General features: G+C 41.7%; 2 protein-coding genes across 6 annotated transcripts in view; both read right to left on the minus strand.

Moving 5' to 3' along the window:
- LOC139553608 (regulator of G-protein signaling 6-like) overlaps window positions 1-7,870 on the minus strand; it is a 65,544-nt gene extending 57,674 nt beyond the window's left edge. For 2 of the 4 annotated variants that reach the window (XM_071366131.1, XM_071366128.1), the window contains exons 1-2: window positions 7,495-7,869; window positions 5,356-5,471 (exon numbers count right to left, since the gene is read on the minus strand). In XM_071366131.1, coding sequence (XP_071222232.1) covers window positions 5,356-5,445 — 90 coding nt within the window. In that variant the 5' untranslated portion in view covers window positions 5,446-5,471; window positions 7,495-7,869. Of the gene's footprint in view, window positions 1-5,355; window positions 5,472-7,494 lie in introns of all 4 variants that reach the window. The other 2 variants (XM_071366129.1, XM_071366130.1) reach the window with 2 other exon arrangements.
- Window positions 7,871-14,210: 6,340 nt separating this feature from the next.
- Window positions 14,211-21,441, minus strand: part of LOC139553610 (signal-induced proliferation-associated 1-like protein 1) — a 76,408-nt gene continuing 69,177 nt past the window's right edge. Inside the window, exons 15-21 of one of the 2 annotated variants that reach the window (XM_071366135.1) lie at window positions 19,738-19,962; window positions 19,279-19,435; window positions 17,244-17,445; window positions 16,832-16,975; window positions 16,597-16,705; window positions 16,305-16,383; window positions 14,211-15,570 (exon numbers count right to left, since the gene is read on the minus strand). In XM_071366135.1, coding sequence (XP_071222236.1) covers window positions 15,427-15,570; window positions 16,305-16,383; window positions 16,597-16,705; window positions 16,832-16,975; window positions 17,244-17,445; window positions 19,279-19,435; window positions 19,738-19,962 — 1,060 coding nt within the window. In that variant the 3' untranslated portion in view covers window positions 14,211-15,426. Of the gene's footprint in view, window positions 15,571-16,304; window positions 16,384-16,596; window positions 16,706-16,822; window positions 16,976-17,243; window positions 17,446-19,278; window positions 19,436-19,737; window positions 19,963-21,441 lie in introns of both variants that reach the window. The other variant, XM_071366134.1, reaches the window with a different exon arrangement.

Below are 21,441 nucleotides of genomic sequence, written 5' to 3' on the forward strand. Positions count from 1 at the left end.
GGGTTAGGGAGGGTTTGGCCGGTCGGTCGGGATATCCTTGTCTCATCGCGCTCCAGCGACTCCTGTGGCGGGCCGGGCGCAGTGCGCGCTAACCAAGGGGGCCAGGTACACGGTGTTTCCTCCGACACATTGGTGCGGCTGGCTTCCGGGTTGGAGGCGCGCTGTGTTAAGAAGCAGTGCGGCTTGGTTGGGTTGTGCTTCGAAGGACGCATAGCTTTCGACCTTCGTCTCTCCCGAGCCCGTACGGGAGTTGTAGCGGTGAGATGAGATAGTAATTACTAGCGATTGGATACCACGAAAATTGGGGAGAAAATGGGATAAAAAAAAATATCAAAAAGAAGAAAAAGGGAGCGCTGTCCATTTCTTTGTGTTAGGCTTTGAAACAACATCCACAATGACAATTTTTTACACTCAGTTTCAACCTGTTTTTGAACTTCTTTCTTCAACTTGATTATCACAGTGAGGTGAGTTTAAAAAGTATGATAGGCCTACTGTTTTGATGATAAGTGTTTGATGTGATTTTCAATTGCATTTGCATTGATGTCAGAGTGGTTAGCGGGACAGTAGAGCCCTGAGTACCAGGCCATTAGCAACCTGAAGGTCATTACCGAGTTGGGTACTACCAACGCATGTCCAGAGTGCATACGAAGAGTTTACTGACATGTGGTCAGTAAACTCTGTGGTCATGACTCATGATTGCCAGTGTGGCGGTAATAGGTATTTGTATTTATTAAAGATCCCCATTAGCTGCTGCCAAAGCAGCGGCTACTCGTCCTGGGGTCCAGAAACATTAAGGCAGCAGCTACTCGTCCTGGGGTCCAGAAACATTAAGGCAGCAGCTACTCGTCCTGGGGTTCAGAAACATTAAGGCAGCAGCTACTCGTCCTGGGGTCCAGAAACATTAAGGCACCAGCTACTCGTCCTGGTGTTCAGAAACATTAAGGCAGCAGCTACTCGTCCTGGTGTCCAGAAACATTAAGGCACCAGCTACTCGTCCTGGTGTCCAGAAACATTAAGGCAGCAGCTACTCGTCCTGGGGTCCAGAAACATTAAGGCAGCAGCTACTCGTCCTGGGGTCCAGAAACATTAAGGCACCAGCTACTCGTCCTGGTGTTCAGAAATATTAAGGCAGCAGCTACTCGTCCTGGTGTCCAGAAACATTAAGGCAGCAGCTACTCGTCCTGGTGTCCAGAAACATTAAGGCAGCAGCTACTCGTCCTGGGTTCCAGAAACATTAAGGCAGCAGCTACTCGTCCTGGGGTCCAGAAACATTAAGGCAGCAGCTACTCGTCCTGGGGTCCAGAAACATTAAGGCACCAGCTACTCGTCCTGGTGTCCAGAAACATTAAGGCAGCAGCTACTCGTCCTGGTGTCCAGAAACATTAAGGCAGCAGCTACTCGTCCTGGGGTCCAGAAACATTAAGGCACCAGCTACTCGTCCTGGTGTCCAGAAACATTAAGGCAGCAGCTACTCGTCCTGGTGTCCAGAAACATTAAGGCAGCAGCTACTCGTCCTGGGGTCCAGAAACATTAAGGCAGCAGCTACTCGTCCTGGTGTCCAGAAACATTAAGGCAGCAGCTACTCGTCCTGGTGTCCAGAAACATTAAGGCAGCAGCTACTCGTCCTGGGGTCCAGAAACATTGAGGCAGCAGCTACTCGTCCTGGTGTCCAGAAACATTAAGGCAGCAGCTACTCGTCCTGGGGTCCAGAAACATTGAGGCAGCAGCTACTCGTCCTGGGGTCCAGAAACATTAAGGCAGCAGCTACTCGTCCTGGTGTCCAGAAACATTAAGGCAGCAGCTACTCGTCCTGGTGTCCAGAAACATTAAGGCAGCAGCTACTCGTCCTGGGGTCCAGAAACATTAAGGCAGCAGCTACTCGTCCTGGTGTCCAGAAACATTAAGGCAGCAGCTACTCGTCCTGGTGTCCAGAAACATTAAGGCAGCAGCTACTCGTCCTGGGGTCCAGAAACATTGAGGCAGCAGCTACTCGTCCTGGTGTCCAGAAACATTAAGGCAGCAGCTACTCGTCCTGGGGTCCAGAAACATTGAGGCAGCAGCTACTCGTCCTGGGGTCCAGAAACATTAAGGCAGCAGCTACTCGTCCTGGTGTCCAGAAATATTAAGGCACCAGCTACTCGTCCTGGGGTCCAGAAACATTAATGCAATTATATGCGGTCACGCAACAGCTCTAATCATGATGTTTCCATCTGATTGTCAAACAATCACTTCAGAGAGGCACTCCTGTAGGCTACCCACGCACGCTCCACCAAACAGTGCACTGTGCACCTGCAATTTGATGAATGGAAAGAGACACCTGTTACAAAACACCTAAAAGTGTTGTAATGCCATTCTGCGATTGTAATTGGGCCTACACCTGAATTGATGTGTCCACTGCTGACCCCCACTATTTATTTTTCCGGGATGCCTTCCCTGATGGTACAGGCTTACTTTCACCCTTGGTCTAGAATTTATTATGGTGATTGTAAATTCTCAAAGATTATAGGCTATTTTATTATATATATTTTTCAATATACAGTGCCTTCGGAAAGTATTCAGACCCCATGACTTTCTCCATATTTTGTAAAATTACAGCCGTATTCTAAAATTGATTCAATTGTTTTTTCCTAATAAATCTACACACAACACCCCATAATGTCCAAGCAAAAACAAATTTTTGCTAATTTATCAAAAAAACTGAAATATCACATTTCCTAAGTATTCAGACCCTGTACTCAGTACTTTGTTGAAGATCTTTTGGCGATTACAGCCTTGAGTCTTCTTGGGTATGACGCTACAAGCTTGGCACACTTATATTTGGGGAGGTTCTACCATTCTTCTCTGCAGATCCTCTCAAGCCCTGTCAGGTTGGATTGGGAGCGTTGCTGCACAGCTATTTTCAGGTCTCTCTAGAGATGTTCGATCGGGTTCAAGTCCGAGCTCTGGCTGGGCCAATCAAGGACATTTAGAGACTTGTCCCGAAGCCACCCCTGCATTGTCTTGACTGTGTGCTTAGGGTCATTGTCCTGTTGGAAGGTGAACCTTCGCCCCAGTTTGAGGTCCTGAGTGCTCTGGAGCAGGTTTTCATCAAGGATCTCTCTGTATTTTGCTCCATTCATCTTTGCCTCGATCCAGACTAGTCTCCCAGTCCTTGCCGTTGAAAAACATTCCCACAGCATGATGCTGCCACCACCATGCTTCATCGTAGGGATGGTGCCAAGTTTCTTCCAGACGTGATGCTTGGCATTCAGGCCAAAGAGTTCAATCTTGGTTTCATCAGACCAGAGAATCTTGTTTTTCATGGTCTGAGAGTCTTTAGGTGCCTTTTGGAAAACTCCAAGTGGGATGTCATGTGCCTTTTACTGAGGAGTGGCATCCGTCTGGCCACTCTACCATAAAGATCTGACTGGTGGAGAGCTGCTGAGATGGTTGTCCTTCTGGAAGGTTCTCCCATCTCCACAGAGGAACTCTGTCAGAGTGACCATCGGGTTCTTGGTCACCTCCCTGACCAAGGCCTTTCTCCACCGGTTGCTCAGTTTGCCTGGGCAGCCAGCTCTAGGAAGAGTCTTGGTGGTTCCAAACTTCTTCCATTTAAAAATGATGGAGGCCACTGTGTTTTTGGGGACCTTCAATGCTGCAGAAATGTTTTCGTACCCTTCCCCATATCTGTGCCTCGACACAATCCTGTCTCGGGGGTCTACGGACAATTCTTTCGACCTCATGACTTGGTTTTTGCTCTGACACGCACTGTCAACCTTATATAGACAGGTGTGTGCCTTTCCAAATAATTTCCAATCAATTGAAATTACCACAGGTGGACTCCAAGTCGCAGAAACATCTCAAGGATGATCAATGGAAACAGGATGCATCTGAGCTCAATTTGGAGTCACATAGCAAAGGGTCTGAATACTTATGTAAATAAGGTATTTCTGTTTTTAATTTAATAAATTTGCAAAAATTTCTAAAAACCTGTTTTTGCTTTGTCATTATGGGGTATTGTGTGTAGATTGCTGAGAATTATTATTTTTAAAATCAATTTTAGAATAAGGCTGTAACATAACAAAATGTGGAAAAAGTCAAGGGGTCTGAATACTTTCCGAAGGCACTGAATTTATAAAGTATATATATATATTTTTTTTTTTATTGCAATGCACAAAAATGTTAATCCCGCAAGCCTTCTGGACACCTGCCTCAACCCACAAGTGGGTCCCACTGCTCTAGGAGATAAAGTTGTCTACTTTTGCTTCAATCTTCATGGCGTGTGACCACATTAAACCACATTAAGCCTGCTTATGTTCTGACTGCTCTTTCAGGTGGCCCGGGGAAGTGGAAGCTCATTCTAGGAACCTTATTTCAGCACTGAACAAGGCACAAGCTCATTATACTCATTATCCTCCTATAAGCATACTCATTTTCAGACAGACATTAGAGAAAGAAGTTCAATCAGTGAAAAATGTCTTCCTGAACAATATCATCATCAATCTTCCATTGGCTCCATTTCTTTTCTCAAATCATTTGTTTTTCTCTACCCACTATTGCAAAGTCATTAGCAAAAAGGACAAAAATAACAGAATGGAATCGGGATTGGATCTGTCAACTCTTTGCTTTAGTTTTGCAATGATCAGCACATAGGAACTAGTTCGGAGATTAGTTTAAGGTGATCAGAAGCAGGTTTTTGAGTGTGCCTGCCTGTGCCGAGCAAGCTGTAGAGCTGAGAGTGAAGATAACAACCTCTTTATGAGCGGCTCCAGAGAAAGCAGACGAGCCCACCCTTGGAGGAGCAGCCACTTCCTGTGAGTCCTACTACATTATTACCAACGGTGCCACTCACCCTCTCCTCTCTCTTCTCCAATCGAAGCACAAGCATTGAGACTCAAGTGCCATAGGGATTATATAATTACCCCTGACACATAAAAGGACCTTTTCTTCCACAAACCCACACTGATGGAGAGCTTATTAAAACGTTTGAAGGTTGCAGAGTACAGACAGTCTGCCAGAGAAAGTGTGTGGTGGCCAGTGTGGGTCACATCAGTGGCTGTCTCTGACAGACACACACAGAGAGGGTTAGAACATGTTTCATTACCTGCCAGTGCGTAGGCCTCTTCCTTTCATACTCATATGGCTCAGATATTGAGATGTAATGTGTTATAGACATTGAGAGATAAACCGCTGAGGTGTCAGAAACCACTGTGAGATTCATTACTGTACCAATCTGCTTCAGAAACATTCAAATGAATTTGCTTCCAATGGATAACTACATTGGGTGCTTACCTATAGAAACTGTACCATCTTGTAAATTATCAAATTGTCCTATATCTTGCTATATGAGCTGTCAGAGAGCGTACAGACACATACCTTTCTGTAGATGATCATGTTGGGAGAGTCCTCCTCAGGATCTGTTGTCCCCACACCCTGTTGTCCCTGGTCTCTGGATCCCTCCTCCATGACTGCTGTGTCCTAGGCTCAGGAGGCTGCACGGACACAGAGAGACAGGGAGCAGAGGGGAGTTAGATGAAAGGACCATCATCAATGTCAAAGACTATTTATAATATACACTCATTTACCCAGGTTGGCCAAATATCCCATATTTGATTAACAGTTCCCCCCAGCAATGTATTCATTTGGTTCAGGGTGAAAAACACGGTCAGTTTATTATTATCATTATGACATTCCCCCAAATATTTGCTCTTCTCTCAGGTGACAACACCTGTCACAATACAGGCAGATAACAAAGCCCTGGCAGTAATGCAGCACAGTGAGGTGAATATAAACTAGCTGACTAAGCCAAGAAAAATGTCAGGCCTGTGAGTGAAAGTGGCAAAATGTCCTGGCGACAGTCATGTATAAACAGGCATCGTACAGCCTTCTGCTGATAAGGTATAGATACTCAGTGGTGTTCAGGACATTGGTGAGTCAGAGACTGTAAACAATAATTATAATAGGTACATAGTGTGTTAGGCATAGGAAATGTGCAATAAGCCTGTTATTGAATTCATTGGGCTACTATGGTTAAAACCTTGACCATTTGCACAGCTAAGACAACATTAGCCACATAGTGTGCTTTGATCAGGCTTGCCAGTCCTGTGTACTACCGTAAGGGGATGGATCAATATCCATCCCACTATATATCTCTCTGTTTTTCTCTCTCTCTCTCTCTCTCTCTCTCTCTCTCTCTCTCTCTCTCTCTCTCTCTCTCTCTCTCTCTCTCTCTCTCTCTCTCTCTCTCTCTCTCTCTCTCTCTCTCTCTCTCTCTCGCTCTCTCGCTCTCTCCCTCTTTACAGGATAATTAATTCTGCTTAACTAAGGATTTTCGTAATCTAAGTTCACAAGGCTACAATCATATTCCTCTCCAGTTGAGTAATAATGTGTATCAGATTGGAGTAAGCATTTGTAATCATGCGTCAGGCAGAGAAAGAGAGAGGATTACATCATTTGACACATTCATGTTTTTGGAGTATGTAGAACAGAGAGGGACGATAAAGCTTCCAAGAACAGTTTTATAAAAAAGCCTTATCATATTTATTGTAATAACTGTTTGTGTTCCACTACAAGAAAGTCTCATAGGTTATTATGGTTTCCTGAAAGGAGGAGCTGTGCATTCTGAAACAGCAGTGAGAGAGCATCATGGCACATTCTGTACAAAATTGCATGAAATGAAAGTTTCATACATTGTATAAATCAGTAAAACAACATTTTGCCTAAGTGAGTTTCAGTACAATTATTGTTTCTTAAAGTGTGGCCACTTGATGCATTGTAATCCATAACAAACATAGACTATAATGGTTAGAGGATCAGATTGAGATTGAATACATCCAATAAGCCACTAGCTGCTCAGCACTAGACATTCAAGGTTGCTTTGAGTCTTTCATAGTCATGATTTATTTCAACTGTTGAACACACGAAGAGCATTATCCTATAGAGCAGGAAGCAGTAATCATGCACATTATCCACTTTTTATCCAATGTTGTTATTGCCACCATGATGATGGATTGAGGAGCTGTTTGCAGCCTGCATTGATTAGCAGAATGTCTAAGTAACCAGGAGTTCCTTAACTAAGTTAACATCCTCACCCTTTATCAATTTCTCCAACCATTCAGACATTCTGTATGAAGTATATGACACCTACAAGACAATATATTCCTATGTGAATAGATGAAGACCTGCAATAGCTCCTTGCTATGAACTGCTGCAACCTATTATTCATGGGAACAACTTCATTTCCAAAGCACGCAAATCTAACGTCACAGAACATCAGTCCTGTAGATGTCTGTGTTAGTGTTAACAGGATGGAACACAGGCACTGACATACAGACACTGACAGTCACCATCTAATCCTATAGCCTCAACAGGAGACTCTGAGCTGTGGAGAAAAGTTTATGTACAACAGGCACAAAACAGACATGCAGTTGATCATCCACAGTCAATCCCCCTCACTCACACCAGCCAGCCAATACAATGCTCCTGATATCTCCCAACTAATGAAGCATTCATTACCTTAGCAACAAAAGAATACCTTGTCGACTGCTCCCTGTTTTGCTGTCCTTAGGAACAAGCAGCAGGCAGGTTCATGGTATAATTGGCAGGGGGGGAGAAATAATTTAAAAAAGAAAGGATGAAAGCAGTGGAGCAGCGAGAGAGAGAGCAGCTGGTTGGTCACTGCAGTATTCCTCTATTCCTCCTCTTCTCCAGTTTTCTGTCTGCCATGGGAGGGAGTACGGAGTGGAGATGAGCGGTTAGGGAGATCCTCGACTCACGTGTGCGCTCCCCTCTCCTCTCTGTCTGTCTGTCTGTGTGTGTTTCTGTCTGTCTGTGTGTGTGAGGGAGAGGGAGGGAGGGAGCGAGAGGCAGATTGAGTTGGGAAAGGGAGAGGTAAGCGGGAATTAGAGAGAAGATAAAGAGAAAAAAAAGAGGGAGGAGCGAAAGACAGATAGCGCAGAGAGAGGGTGAGTGAGAGATGGGTTGGAAGAGAGGAGATGAGATGGAGTGCTTTGGATGCTGGGTAGCAGAGAAGGAAAGCAGGGCAGAGAGAGCTGTACACAGAACCTGGACTCAGGGGTAGACGTAACATAGTAAATGTAAATCTGTCTTATAATATGTTACGTTTTGTATGGTATGTATTCATTTATTTTGTATGATATGTTATGAATTACAATTGATATAATAGGTGGCTAGGTGGCTTATGTTAGCTAGGCTAGGGCTTAGGGTTAAGGGTAAGGTTAGGGTTAAGGTTAGGGCTACGGGTTAAGGCTAGGGTTAGGGGTTTATGTTAGGGTTAAAGTTAGGGTTAGGAGTTAGGGGTTAAGGTTAGAGTTAGGGGAAAGGTTAGCTAACATGCTAAGTAGTTGCAAAGTAGCTCAAAAGTAGTTGTAAAGTTGCTAATTAGCTAAAATGCTATAGTTGTCCGTGACGTGATTAAAACACACAACGTTTGGGTTGCTAGACGTTCGCGTTAAACGCCTACCCATCAACCCTGAGCAACCTCCCGCCTTTAATTTTTTTAAAGTAATCTTCTGTCTTATGTAACCATACCATATCATACTAATTTGAGTGTCACAGATTTACATTTACTATGTTACATCTAGTCTTTGAGGCCACTGATGCTGAAAATAAGAATCATTCCATTAAGAGGACACTGAAATCATAATGAAGGCCAAGTTACACTTTGATGGTACAGGATGAATTTGAAATAATGGAGAGATGATTAAATGTGTAGCTTGTTAATCCACGGTTTCATTAACATTTAATTGAAGGCCCATATTCTACAGGCTGCACATAAATAAATGAATGTGCAAGTCAAAGGCTACTGGGTTTTAAATGGTGATATCTAAGACTGCACCCACTTAATGAACTGACAAACTGTACTGTAGTTATTCTGTAATTCTCATCAACATGCTATAGAAACATATTCCAACTAAAAATGTGCTTGTTCCAGGATGGCAAGAGACGATAATCTCTTTCCCTTTCCCTTGCCCTCCCCCTCTCTCTCGCTGTCTTCTCCTCTCTCTTTAACACTCTAGGAACATCCAAGCTTAAATGGTAAACCAAAATGGCGGAAGCTTTTTTTTCTCTTATAAATGAGATCCAAAGGTCCCCCAATGAATATTCTCCCAGAAAATCTTTGCCTGGCCAATTTATGAATACATACAAACACACTCACACACACACACACACGTGCACATCCACACACACACACACGCTCACACACACACACATACACACACACACACACAAAGACTTTTCACAGAACCAGTTAACCGGCTACATATATAAACACAAACAGAGCACAAGAACCTGTATTGCGGCATTTATCCTTGTTGTCTACTCTAATTCTTTCCCTGTCATTCCTCTGTAACACCTTCCCTTGTAGCCTAGCACCCCACCTGCTATGACTGAAACCAAGGACACCTCAGAAACATGCAGCTTACCTTCTGCTTCTATCAGATGAACTGCGTCAAAGGGAGCATTTCTACTTTGGATGCAAATCACATCATTCAACATCGAATTGTGTAAAATCAAGCTCACAGAAACACAAGCAAACCAGTCAGAGCTGAATAGTAATGTCAGATGTCAGACTACGTGTGTCACGTCTATTATTAAATGTACAAAGAAAAGTAACCCCAGAGTGCTTCCATTTAACCTTCTCATATAGTACTGTTAACCATATACTATTACTACCCAGCCCCATTATGGCTGAGATGTATTAACAATACCCTTTGTTGGTGCTTACAGTAAAAAATAAACCACAGTAATATGGCAATATGATAATCCCCCATGCCCCACACCGTACAGTATTGCATTATGTCCGTGACCTGCAAAGCTGTTACTGTAACATCTCCCACTTACATCAGCCAAATGTACCATTAATACAATCTAGGCTCTGCATCATTAACAAGCAGAGAAGGAGGTCTCATTCTAATCAGCTTTAAAGGAGCCAGGCTTCATCTACATTCATGCTGAATTATTGAGGAGACATTCGCCAGTTCTTCACTGGTGAAATATTAACCACGAGATCACCACATCTGACATCCCCCATCACCTCTGCTCCTCTCTGGACTCACTGCATTAATCAACTGGATCAGTAAACTGGGACTGGTTCTTATCTATGTACACCACAGCATGCATATGTTCTAAATCATGTCCTAGGACCTAGAGAGAACATCTGGAGAAGTCAGCAACTCCGAACTCAGCAGGGAAAACATACTTGGAAAAACATGGTCCTTTTAGCTTTTGATTTTTCTATTTAATCTTCATTTATCCAAGTTTTTTGCAAGAAAGACCTGGTTCAAGACAGCTGCAGGGTCAGCAATATTACAACTATATCAACAAATAACCTCCCTGTATAAAACTCCTTCAATGCCAAGGCATCACCTAAAACCCCCTCCTCTCTCTCCCTCTCTCATGGTGGATCTGGCTGGGTGCGACATGCTGTAGCCTCAGTTAGGCTGTTGTGTAATGGTCTGTCAGTGGAAAAACAGCAGCTCACTATTAATCACAAAATAACACATGCTACCGCCCACCTTCTGAGGCTGCCACTGGACTGGCAAGCAGGGTACGAATTACGGGGGAATGGGAGCTCAGCTCCCCTGAATGAGACGTTAGCTCCCCTTAATGCAACAAAAGTACAACATTGGGTGGTCCCGAGTGGCGCAGCGGTCTAAGGCACTGCATGTCAGTGCAAGAGGCATCACTGCAGTCCCTGGTTTGAATCCAGGCTGCATCACATCCAGCCGTGATTGGGAGTCCCATAGAGCGCCGGGTTAGGCCGGGGTAGGCCGTCATTGTAAATAAGAATTTGTTCTTAACTGACTTGCCTAGTTAAATAAAGGTTCAATTTAAACCCCCCCCCCAAAAAAAAATATATATATCATGCTAATTTAACCAGTCTTCTATTTGTTTAAAATGCAGTGGTAGATGTTTTACAGTGGTAGATATGAAAATAAAAGCTTCCAAATGAAATGAACACCCCCACCTCTCTGTCATGGTTTACACCATTTATTTGGTCATATCTAAGACTACAGCGCTCAGTAGGGCTGAATGTCTGCCTCAGCTGTGCTCATTTGAGAATTAATTTTTATCTTGTACTTCCTCCATTTGTTTGCCATGCGTCCTTGATTAAAATAGCCTTTATCCCAATGCATTAGATTTATCAGTTGATTTACCATTGTTTGCTTTTGTCAGTCAGCTGTTTAGAGCGATCATTGCTTTGTTTTTCAGGTGCACACGGGTGCTGGTGTTCTCTGTGCCGTCCGTGGCCAGAAGTACTAGACCATTTATTTACCTTTCTTATTTTCTATCAATATTTGTTTTATTTCCTGGATCAGCTGATGACGGTCGACAATATCACTAGACAACTAGTCTACATCTAGACACCAATGTGCATCCAATCCATCCAACAAGTACATTAATGACAGTAGGCCTATAGTTGACTATTTCTGTTAGAAGCATTCAATTTTGCAACGGCATAGGCCTACATTATTTTGGATTTGAGGACATTTTTTTTTTACTACTACATCACTACCGGTATGCCTAGTAGAAGTTCATGGTAATAAACAGTGTAGCCTAGCCTAGTATGTTGACATGTGTGTGTTAGCGTGGCCATCACGTTTTTCCCGGGACAGGTTCAGCCTAATTTCAGGTGTCCAACCTTTTCAGGCTACAAAAAATTTACATTTGTCAGCAAGATGTATCAATTAATATAGACCCAATCAATATAGACCTAATTAATATAGACCTAATCAATATAGACCTAATCAATATAAACCTAATCAATATAGGCCTAATTAATATAGACCTAATTCATATAAACCTAATTCATATAAACCTAATCAAATAGACCTAAGACCTAATTAATATAGAACTAATTAATATAGACATCATGAATATAGACCTAATCAATATAGACCTAATCAATATAGACCTAATTAATATAGACATAATCAATATAGACCTAAGACCTAATTAATATAGACCTAATTAATATAAATATGATTAATTTAGAGCTAATTAATATAGACCTAATTAATATAGACCTAATTAGTATAAACCTAATCAATATAGACCTAATCAAATAGACCTAATTAATATAGACATAATCAATATAGACCTAATCAATATAGACCTAAGACCTAATTAATATAGACCTAATTAATATAAATGTAATTAATATAGACGTAATTAATATAGACGTAATTAATATAAACCTAATCAATATAGACCTAATCAATATAGACCTAATTAATATAAATCTAATCAATATAGACCTAATCAATATAGACCTAACCAATATAGACCTAATTAATATAGACCTAATTAATATAGACCTAATTCATATAAATGTAATTAATATAGACGTAATTAATATAGACCTAATTCATATAAATGTAATTAATATAGACGTAATTAATATAAACCTAATCAATATAGACCTAATCAATATAGACCTAATTAATATAAACCTAATCAATATAGACCTAATCAATATAGACCTAACCAATATAGACCTAATTAATATAGACCTAATTAATATAGACCTAATTCATATAAATGTAATTAATATAGACGTAATTAATATAGACGTAATTAATATAAACCTAATCAATATAGACCTAATCAATATAGACCTAATTAATATAAACCTAATCAATATAGACCTAATCAATATAGACCTAACCAATATAGACCTAATTAATATAGACCTAATTAATATAGACCTAATTCATATAGACTTAATTCATATAGACCTAATGAATATAGACCTAATGAATATAGACCTAATCAATTTAGACCTAATTAATATAGACCAAATCAATAGAGACCTAATCAATATAGACCTCATTAATATAGACCTAATTAATATAGACCTAATCAATATAGACCTAAAACCTAATCAATATAGACCTAATTAATATAGACCAAATCAATATAGACCTAATTAATATAGACCTCATTAATATAGACCTAATCAATATAGATCTCATTAATATAGATCTAATCAATAGAGACCTAATCAATATAGACCTAATTATAATAGGTCTAATCAATATAGACCTAATCAATATATAACTAATTAATATATACCGAATCAATATAGACCTAATCAATATAGACCTCAAATCTAATTAATATAGACATAATCAATATAGACCTCATTAATATAGACCTAATTAATATAGACCTCATTAATATAGACCTAATCAATATAGACCTAATTAATATAGACCTAATCAATATAGGCCTAATTAGTATAGACCTAATCAATATAGACCTAATCAATACAGACCTCATTAATATAGATCTAATTAATATAGACCTAATCAATATAGACCTCATTAAAATAGACCTAATCAATATAGACCTAATTAATATAGACCTAATCAATATAGACCTAATTAATATAGACCTAATCAATATAGTCCTAATCAAAATAGACCTAATCAATATAGACCTCATTAATGTAGACCTAATCAAAATAGACCTAATCAATGACCATAGCTAAATATCATTAGGCACACTGTTTTGTAACAGATGTGTATTTCCATTTATCAAATGGCGCCAGAATACATGCAGTTTGGATGCTGGAATTATTTTGGTGGACGACCATGCGGTTAGCCTACTTTTAGAAGTGATTTATTTGACAACCAGATGAAAATATCATGACCGGTTGTGTTCATGCCACATTAAAAGGTAATTAATTTTAACGTTAAATTACGTCTTTATTATTAGGCCCATAAAAAAATGTCATGCACACGCTTTACTTTTGACTACTTTAATACACTATAAGTGAATTTGTGCAAATACTTATGACATCTTCAAATGGGGGGACTAAATACATAAAGTGCTTTCATTTCTAAATGGTAGAACAGATACGTTTCAAAATACCCTCAAATTAAAGGTGACATTCTGTACTGTCACCTCATATGAAACATTAGATCTCAAATCCATATTCTAGAGCCACATTTGATAAAAGTTGCTTCACTATGCAAATAAATACGGAGGGGAGTGTATAAAATCAATGCACTATTGCCGCTAAAAGCTAACCATGATTATAATCTACTACATCTATAAATAATCTACATGGATTAGTGGAAAATAAGCGGAACCCTGTCCTGTGGCTACATCATACATACCATATCTTCATTTGGGTGTGCAGCCCCACACTATAATGACTGCTGTACAAAGACACAATCACTACAACGACCCCTGAACAAAGATACAATTGCACAAAATATCTTTAATAGATATAAACATTTTTATACATCGCAGCTCAAAGGAAACATCATCACCTGCTGTAAAACATGAATGAGGGTGCACATTATGATGAGCATCAGAATCCTTTGTTATATACAGGGTGTTTTAATAGTACCACTGACTGTAGATGTGGAGGGTCTACCAAGTCGCATCATTAATAGGTGTCAGGTCTCCCTTCTAAGCAGACCAATGGTCAGGTTGGACTTCTAATAGACTTAGATGACTGTAACTGGCATTTCAGGATTTACATAACCTCTTTATATGGCATACAGTAGCGATTTCATCTACAGAGTACAAAAGGATCACGTGTGACACCAGAGGCCTTCTAAAACGCTGTGGACCAGGATCAAGTATAGTACGTATTTCCATGTAATCTGACGTGTTATAATCACAAGGTGGCACTGTGGATCCAAAACCGCAGGCAGGCAAGGAAGGAACCATACTAATAGTCTGGTAGGATATTAAAATAGATCAAGAATGAATATTGTCACTATGAAGTTGATTGAACAGTAACCCTCACCTTCCAGTCGTCCACCCAGACAGCCCAGTTGTTTTCACACAGAAACCAATAATACAATCTGGAACTACTGCATCCAGTAAGCCCATTTTACTCTCCTGAAATGAGGTCACTCCATAGAGACATGGGTAAGTGGTAACATTTCTGTTCATATATGTTAACAAAATAAATTGTTGAACAGCTGTAGTTGATGATGAATTGCCATCATTCTTCAACACAGTGGATCTGTAATACCACAACCACTTACTGCTCAGTGAGGTTTTATAGGAGGAGATAGAGGATGGAGAGGGAAAAAGACTGAGAGATCAACAGCATGCAATCTTTTCTTTAGGATTCGCTGGCACTGTACTGTAATGTCCCTGCATGTCTGACAGAGATGTATTAACTTCCCTGGGCTATGATGATCATGACAATAATAAGCTTGGCAGATCAGTTCATGATCAGTTCATGAAGACCAAAGTGATTCAGTTCATGTTGATCATACAGCATTTAGATCCACTGTGAATCGGTCCATGTCAATAGCAGAATCACAGTTAATGTAGAAGGAATCAAAGACCAACTCCTGCGGTTCTGAGCACCCATTGTGTGAATCAGTTTAAGTTTGAGTGTGTTGTGGTCACGTGTGTTCAGGTGTTCCTCCTGTCTACTGCACATAGACAGAGTCAGTTCATGTCGATGGTGTTGAAGACCCACTCTGTGAACTTCTTGAGCTTGGCCGAGGCGCTGTAGGACTCCTCCTGGAGCCGCTGGTTGTGCTCTCTCAGGCTCTGTATCTGGGCCTGCAGGGACACCTTGGTATCCTTCTCCTGGACACACACATAGGGAGAGTCATCAATAACACAGAGAGCTCTCTTTACTCTATAGTACTGTCCTCAGGAGATATACAGGGCAGCTACAACCAGGAGGCAGAGTAGTAAATGCAGGTGCTGAATGGGTCTGCTGATATACCGTCAACTGGAACCACACTGCAGAGATATCCCTGCACACCGGTTTGACATTTCCACACTGAGAAGTAGTGATGGGGGTTCAATACAATTACATATTGGGATATTATTGTTGACGATATATCGCAATATTAGTTTTGACAATATTGCAATAGTACATGTGTGCTAGTTAGCTGTACATGCACCAAAACTGCACCAAACTCTTCTTTTTGAATAGGGAGCCAATTTGTTTTGAGCATTTTTATGCCCATGACTGATCAAAACTGGTTTTCTCATGTCTCTCTTGTCCCTCTGCAGCAGGAATATGGTGAGCAATATTTTTGGAACATCGAATCGCAATAAAATCGCAGGTTCGAATTGCAATACATATAGAATCATTAGAATCGTTATACATATCATATCGGCACCTAAGTATCATGATAATATCATATTGTGAAGTCCCTGGCAATTCCCAGCCCTGCTCTTTCAACTGTTCTTTCTACTGGTTGAACTCCTGTTAGGGAAAGGGCACAAGGTGTAGTAAGAAGTGAACAGTAGAGTACAAAATGCCTAGGCTAAGACTCGGGTGCTAGAGATCTGGCTGTGTCTTGTCTCACCTTATTAAGGTCATCCTGTAGTAGCTTCACCATTGACTCCAGCTGGCTGACCTTCCCCATCAGACAGGCTGGGCTCTCACTGTGGGAGGGCACACACTGTTCACTACCATATTGTAAACTAAAACAAGACAAGCATGACCTGGGCCAAATTGGCTTAAAATAGGCAGAGGAGTTGAATAATTCCTGGCCATGTGACCTAGCTGGGAAAAACTGGGCCCAAGTTGTGGGATAAACTCCTGGCCCTACCTACGTCTACAGAATTATCTGGACGTACATGGTAAATGGGTCTTACCCAGGTGAGGGGTGTCTCTCTGGGGCAGCCTGGGGTTCTGCCTGCTGGGGGCTGGTGTCTGTGACCTCTGGCCTGGAGCTTTCATCATTTACAGATAACAGTCTCTGAACTGCCAGAGAAAAACAGAACAGTTACAGCTTCAGTCACAGCTCATTTGGACAACACAAAGCAATGAGACAGAGCACCACTGCCCTCTGCTGTCAAAGATAGTACATCTCTAGCTTACTTTGCCTACCCTCGAAGGCCTTGGCAGCATCTACCAGGTTGGACCAGTCCAGAGTGCGGTCAGCTCCAGAGTTAGGTAGGGGCATGAGGCCTGGGTCCCCCAGCTGCTGCCTCATGCCCCCCTGGTCCTGGCTGGACGACTCACACAGGTCACCTGCAGGGGAGAGGAGAGAGGGAGGAGACAGCAGATTACAACAAAGCCCCTACATATCAGAAGCCTTTCCCATCAAATAAAGCACTAAAAAAGATGACCAATTATACTCCACATTACTCAGTGGTTAAACACACTTAAGGAGTTATGGCATTAATCTGATAACACCTCTAAAATAAACCGTGCTCCCCTGGTTTGAGATAGAGCTCAATTGGGATGAAATGGCATTTCCTTTACTCAAGGATCATTTGCAGGATAATCTGAGGCTCACCCAGAGACTTATGTGAGGGTTGTCGGGGTGGCGCGTGGCGGGCGGTGGGCGAGCGGGGCACGGTGGAGCAGCTGAAGAGCAGGTCGTTGGGCATCTCTCTGTGCCCACTGTACGAGGGCTCCCGCTGCCCGCTGTAGATGCTCTCGTCTGACAGGGTCCTCTGCAGGGAGCGCCGGCTGGGAGGGGGGGCGGGGAATGAGGGCTGGAGAGAGTGAGAGGGAGAGAGAGGAGCACTGTGAGGCTGCTGATTGACCTATAAACTCAGCCTTTAGCATGTTGCACAGTTTACGTGGCAAAGCAGGGGAGGGAGTTTGGATTCATCAAGCAAATACTCACATCAACTACTCTGGAATATGTTTTTTATATACAGTACCAGTCAAAAGTTTGGACACACCTACTCATTCAAGGGTTTTTACGTTGTATTCTACGTTGTAGAATAATAGTGAAGACATTAAAACTATGAAATAACAAATATGGAATCATGTAGTAACCAAAAAAGTGTTAAAACAAATCAAATCAAAATATATTTTATATTTGAGATACTTCAAAGTAGCCACCCTTTGCCTTGATGACAGCTTTGCACACTCTTGGCATTCTCTCAACCAGCAACTTGGATTGCATTTCAATTAACAGGTATGCCTTGTTAAAAGTTAATTTGTGGAATTTCTTTCCTTCTTAATGCGTTTGAGCCAAACAGTTGTGTTATGACAAGGTAGAGGGGTATACAGAAGATAGCCCTATTTGGTAAAAGACCAAGTCCATATTATGGCAAGAACAGCTCAAATAAGCAAAAAGAAACAAGAATCCATCATTACTTTAAGACACGAAGGTCAGTCAATTCGGAAAATGTCAAGAACTTTGAAAGTTTCTTCAAGTACAGTCTCAAAAACCATCAAGCGCTATGATGAAACTGGCTCTTATGAGGACCGCCACAGGAAAGGAAGACCCAGAGATACCTCTGCTGCAGGGGATAAGTTCATTAGAGTTACCAGCCTCAGAAATTGCAGCCCAAATAAATGCTTCACAGAATTTAACTAACGGACACATCTCAACATCAACTGTTCAGAGGAGACTGTGTGAATCAGGCCTTCATGGTCGAATTGCTGAAAATATACCACTACTAAAGGACACCAATAAGAAGAAGAGACTTGCTTGGGCCAAGAAACACGATCAATGGACATTAGACCGGTCAAAATATATCCTTTGGTCTGATGCGTCAAAACTTGAGATTTTGGGATCCAACCGGCGTGTCTTTTGTGAGAAGCAGAGTAGGTGAACGGACAGAGTAGGTGAATGAATGATCTCCGCATGTGTGGTTCCCACCGTGAAACATGTAGGAGGTGTGATGGTGCTTTGCAGGTGATATTGTCAGTAATTTATTTAGAATTCAAGGCACACTTAACCAGCATGGCTAACACAGCATTCTGCAGCGATACGCCATCCCATCTGGTTTGCACTTAGTGGGACTATCTATTTGTTTTTCAACAGGACAATGACCCAACACACCTCCAGGCTGTGTAAGGGCTATTTGACCAAGAAGGAGAGTGATGGAGTTCTGCATCAGATTACCTGGCCTCCACAATCACCCGACCTCAACCCAAATGAGATGGTTTGGGATGAGTTGGACCGCAGAGTGAAAGAAAAGCAGCCAACAAGTGCTCAGCATATGCGGGAACTCCTTCAAGACTGTTGGAAAAGCATTCCAGGTGAAGCTGGTTGAGAGAATGCCTAGAGTGTAGAAAGTTGTCATCAAGGCAAAAGGTGGCTACCTTGAAGAATCTCAAATATATTTATATATATTTTTTTTTACTTTTTTGGTGACTACATGATTCCATATGTGTTATTTCATAGTTTTGATGTCTTCACTATTATTCTACAATGTAGAAAATAGTAAAATAAAGAAAAACCCATGAATGAATAGGTGTGTCCAAACTTTTGACTGGTACTGTATATTTCAAATGTGATTTCTCATCAATGTAGTAAAATAGATGATGGTGACAAAGCGTTGGTACTACAGTACAGTGCTGCCAGCTACCTTTTGATCATGGGAGGAGGGCGGGGGGCTGTCCAGGGTGATGAGTTTCTTCAGGTCTTCCTGCAGGTTGGACGTGTTGACCCGCTGGGGGGATTGGGCCCTGAGTTGGGCCCGGAGCTGGGGGTTGCCACCCAGCAACCCATCACTCTGGTGACGTCTGAGGAAGACGGAGAGTGAAGACCAGCAGTGTTATGTTGCAGTTCTCAGTTGAACCACTGGGAAGAAGTGTTGCACTTGTTTATAAACAAACGTGAGCCATGACTGAGGTGGGAAATGCATCTCCTCTCAGTTGACTCAGATCTTAAGCCTCCATAACATCAACAATCTAGGACAGTAGGATTTGTTTGTATGGGGAAAGAACATTCTTTCACAACAAGACTCACAGTGTAATGGTCTCATTGACCTATCAATAAACACACGTATGTTCAACATTCCTTCTCTATTTCCCGCCATGCTTACTTGCGTATGTTGCCAAAGTCCACAGAGTTGATGGTGCCTCCAGGCTTCCTCCAGCCGATAAGGAACTTGGAGGTGGCTCCCTGGCGGGGGTAGAAGCTCTTGGGGCCTCCAGGGGAAAGGGAAGTGTGGGAGGTGGGGGAGGTGGTCAGGGCTGACTCCTCCTGGAAGGAGCTGGGGCTGCAGCCTGGACCCATGGGACTGCCTGAGTGGCCCGAGCTCAGAGTACTGGGAGGAAAAACAAACGACTAGTATAGGTATATTTATAAACTGGGTGGTTCGAGCCCTAAATGCTGATTGGCTGAAAGCGGGGTATATGAGACCATATAGCACAGGTATGACAAAACATTTATTTTTACTGTTCTAATTATGTTTGTAACCAGTTTATAATAGCAATAAGGCACCTCAGGGGTTTGTGGTATATGGCCCATATACCATGGCTATGGGCTGTATCCAGGCACTCCGTGTAGCGTCATGCATAAGAACAGCCCTTAGCCGTGGTATATTAGCTATAGTCTCACCCTCTGCCTTATTGCTTGATTATACACTACCGTTAAAAAATGTGGGGTCACTTAGAAAAGTCATTTTTTGTCAGCTTCATTAAATAGTCCCCGCAAAACACCCGTCTCAAAGTCAACAGTGAAGAGGCGACTCCGGTAACTGGCCTTCTAGGCAGAGTTCCTCTGTCCAGTGTCTGTGTTCTTTTGCCCATCTTAATCTTTTATTTTTATTGGTCAGTCTGAGATATGGCTTTTTCTTTGCAACTCTGCCTAGAAGGCCAGCATCCCGGAGTCGCCTCTTCACTGTTGACGTTGAGACTGGTGTTTTGCGGGTACTATTTACTGAAGCTGCCAGTTGAGGACTTGCGAGGCGTCTGTTTCTCAAACTAGACACTCTAATGTACTTGTCCTCTTGCTCAGTTGTGCACCGGGGCCTCCCACTCCTCCTTCTATTCTGGTTAGAGCCAGTTTGCGCTGTTCTGTGAAGGGAGTAGTACACAGCGTTGTATGAGATCTTCAGTTTCTTGGCAATTTCTTATATGGAATAGCCTTCATTTCTCAGAACAAGAATAGACTGACGAGTTTCAGAAGAAAGTTATTTGTTTCTGGCCATTTTGAGCCTGTAATCGAACCCACAAATGCTGATGCTCCAGATACTCAACTAGTCTAAAGAATGCCAGTTTTATTGCTTATTTAATTAGCACAACAGCTTTAAGCTGTGCTAACATAACTGCAAAAGGGTTTTCTAGTGATCAATTAGCCTTTTAAAATGATAAACTTGGATAAGCTAACACAACATGCCACTGGAACACAGGAGTGAGGGTTGCTGATAATGGGCCTCTGTACGCCTATGTAGATATTCCATAGAAAATCTGCCATTTCCAGCTACAATAGTCATTTACAACATTAACAATGCCTACACTGTATTTCTGATCAATTTGATATTACTTTAACGGACAATTTTTTTCTGCTTTTCTTTAAAAAACAAGGACATTTCTAAGTGACCCCAAACTTTTGAACGGTAGTGTATATACATTTCTGTAATGTGCACTCATCTATGAACACATTTCTGTAAAAGTTTCAAAACTATTTCAAAAACACCTGGTACTTTTCACTACTTTTCCCCACACACTACATTTCTGACATCTCCACATCTGAGATGAGAGAAATGAATAGGTCGCAGTGTCCTTGGACTTCTTCTACTTTA

Source organism: Salvelinus alpinus, chromosome 25 (assembly GCF_045679555.1).
Source record: "Salvelinus alpinus chromosome 25, SLU_Salpinus.1, whole genome shotgun sequence".
NCBI classification, from domain to species: Eukaryota; Metazoa; Chordata; class Actinopteri; order Salmoniformes; family Salmonidae; genus Salvelinus; species Salvelinus alpinus.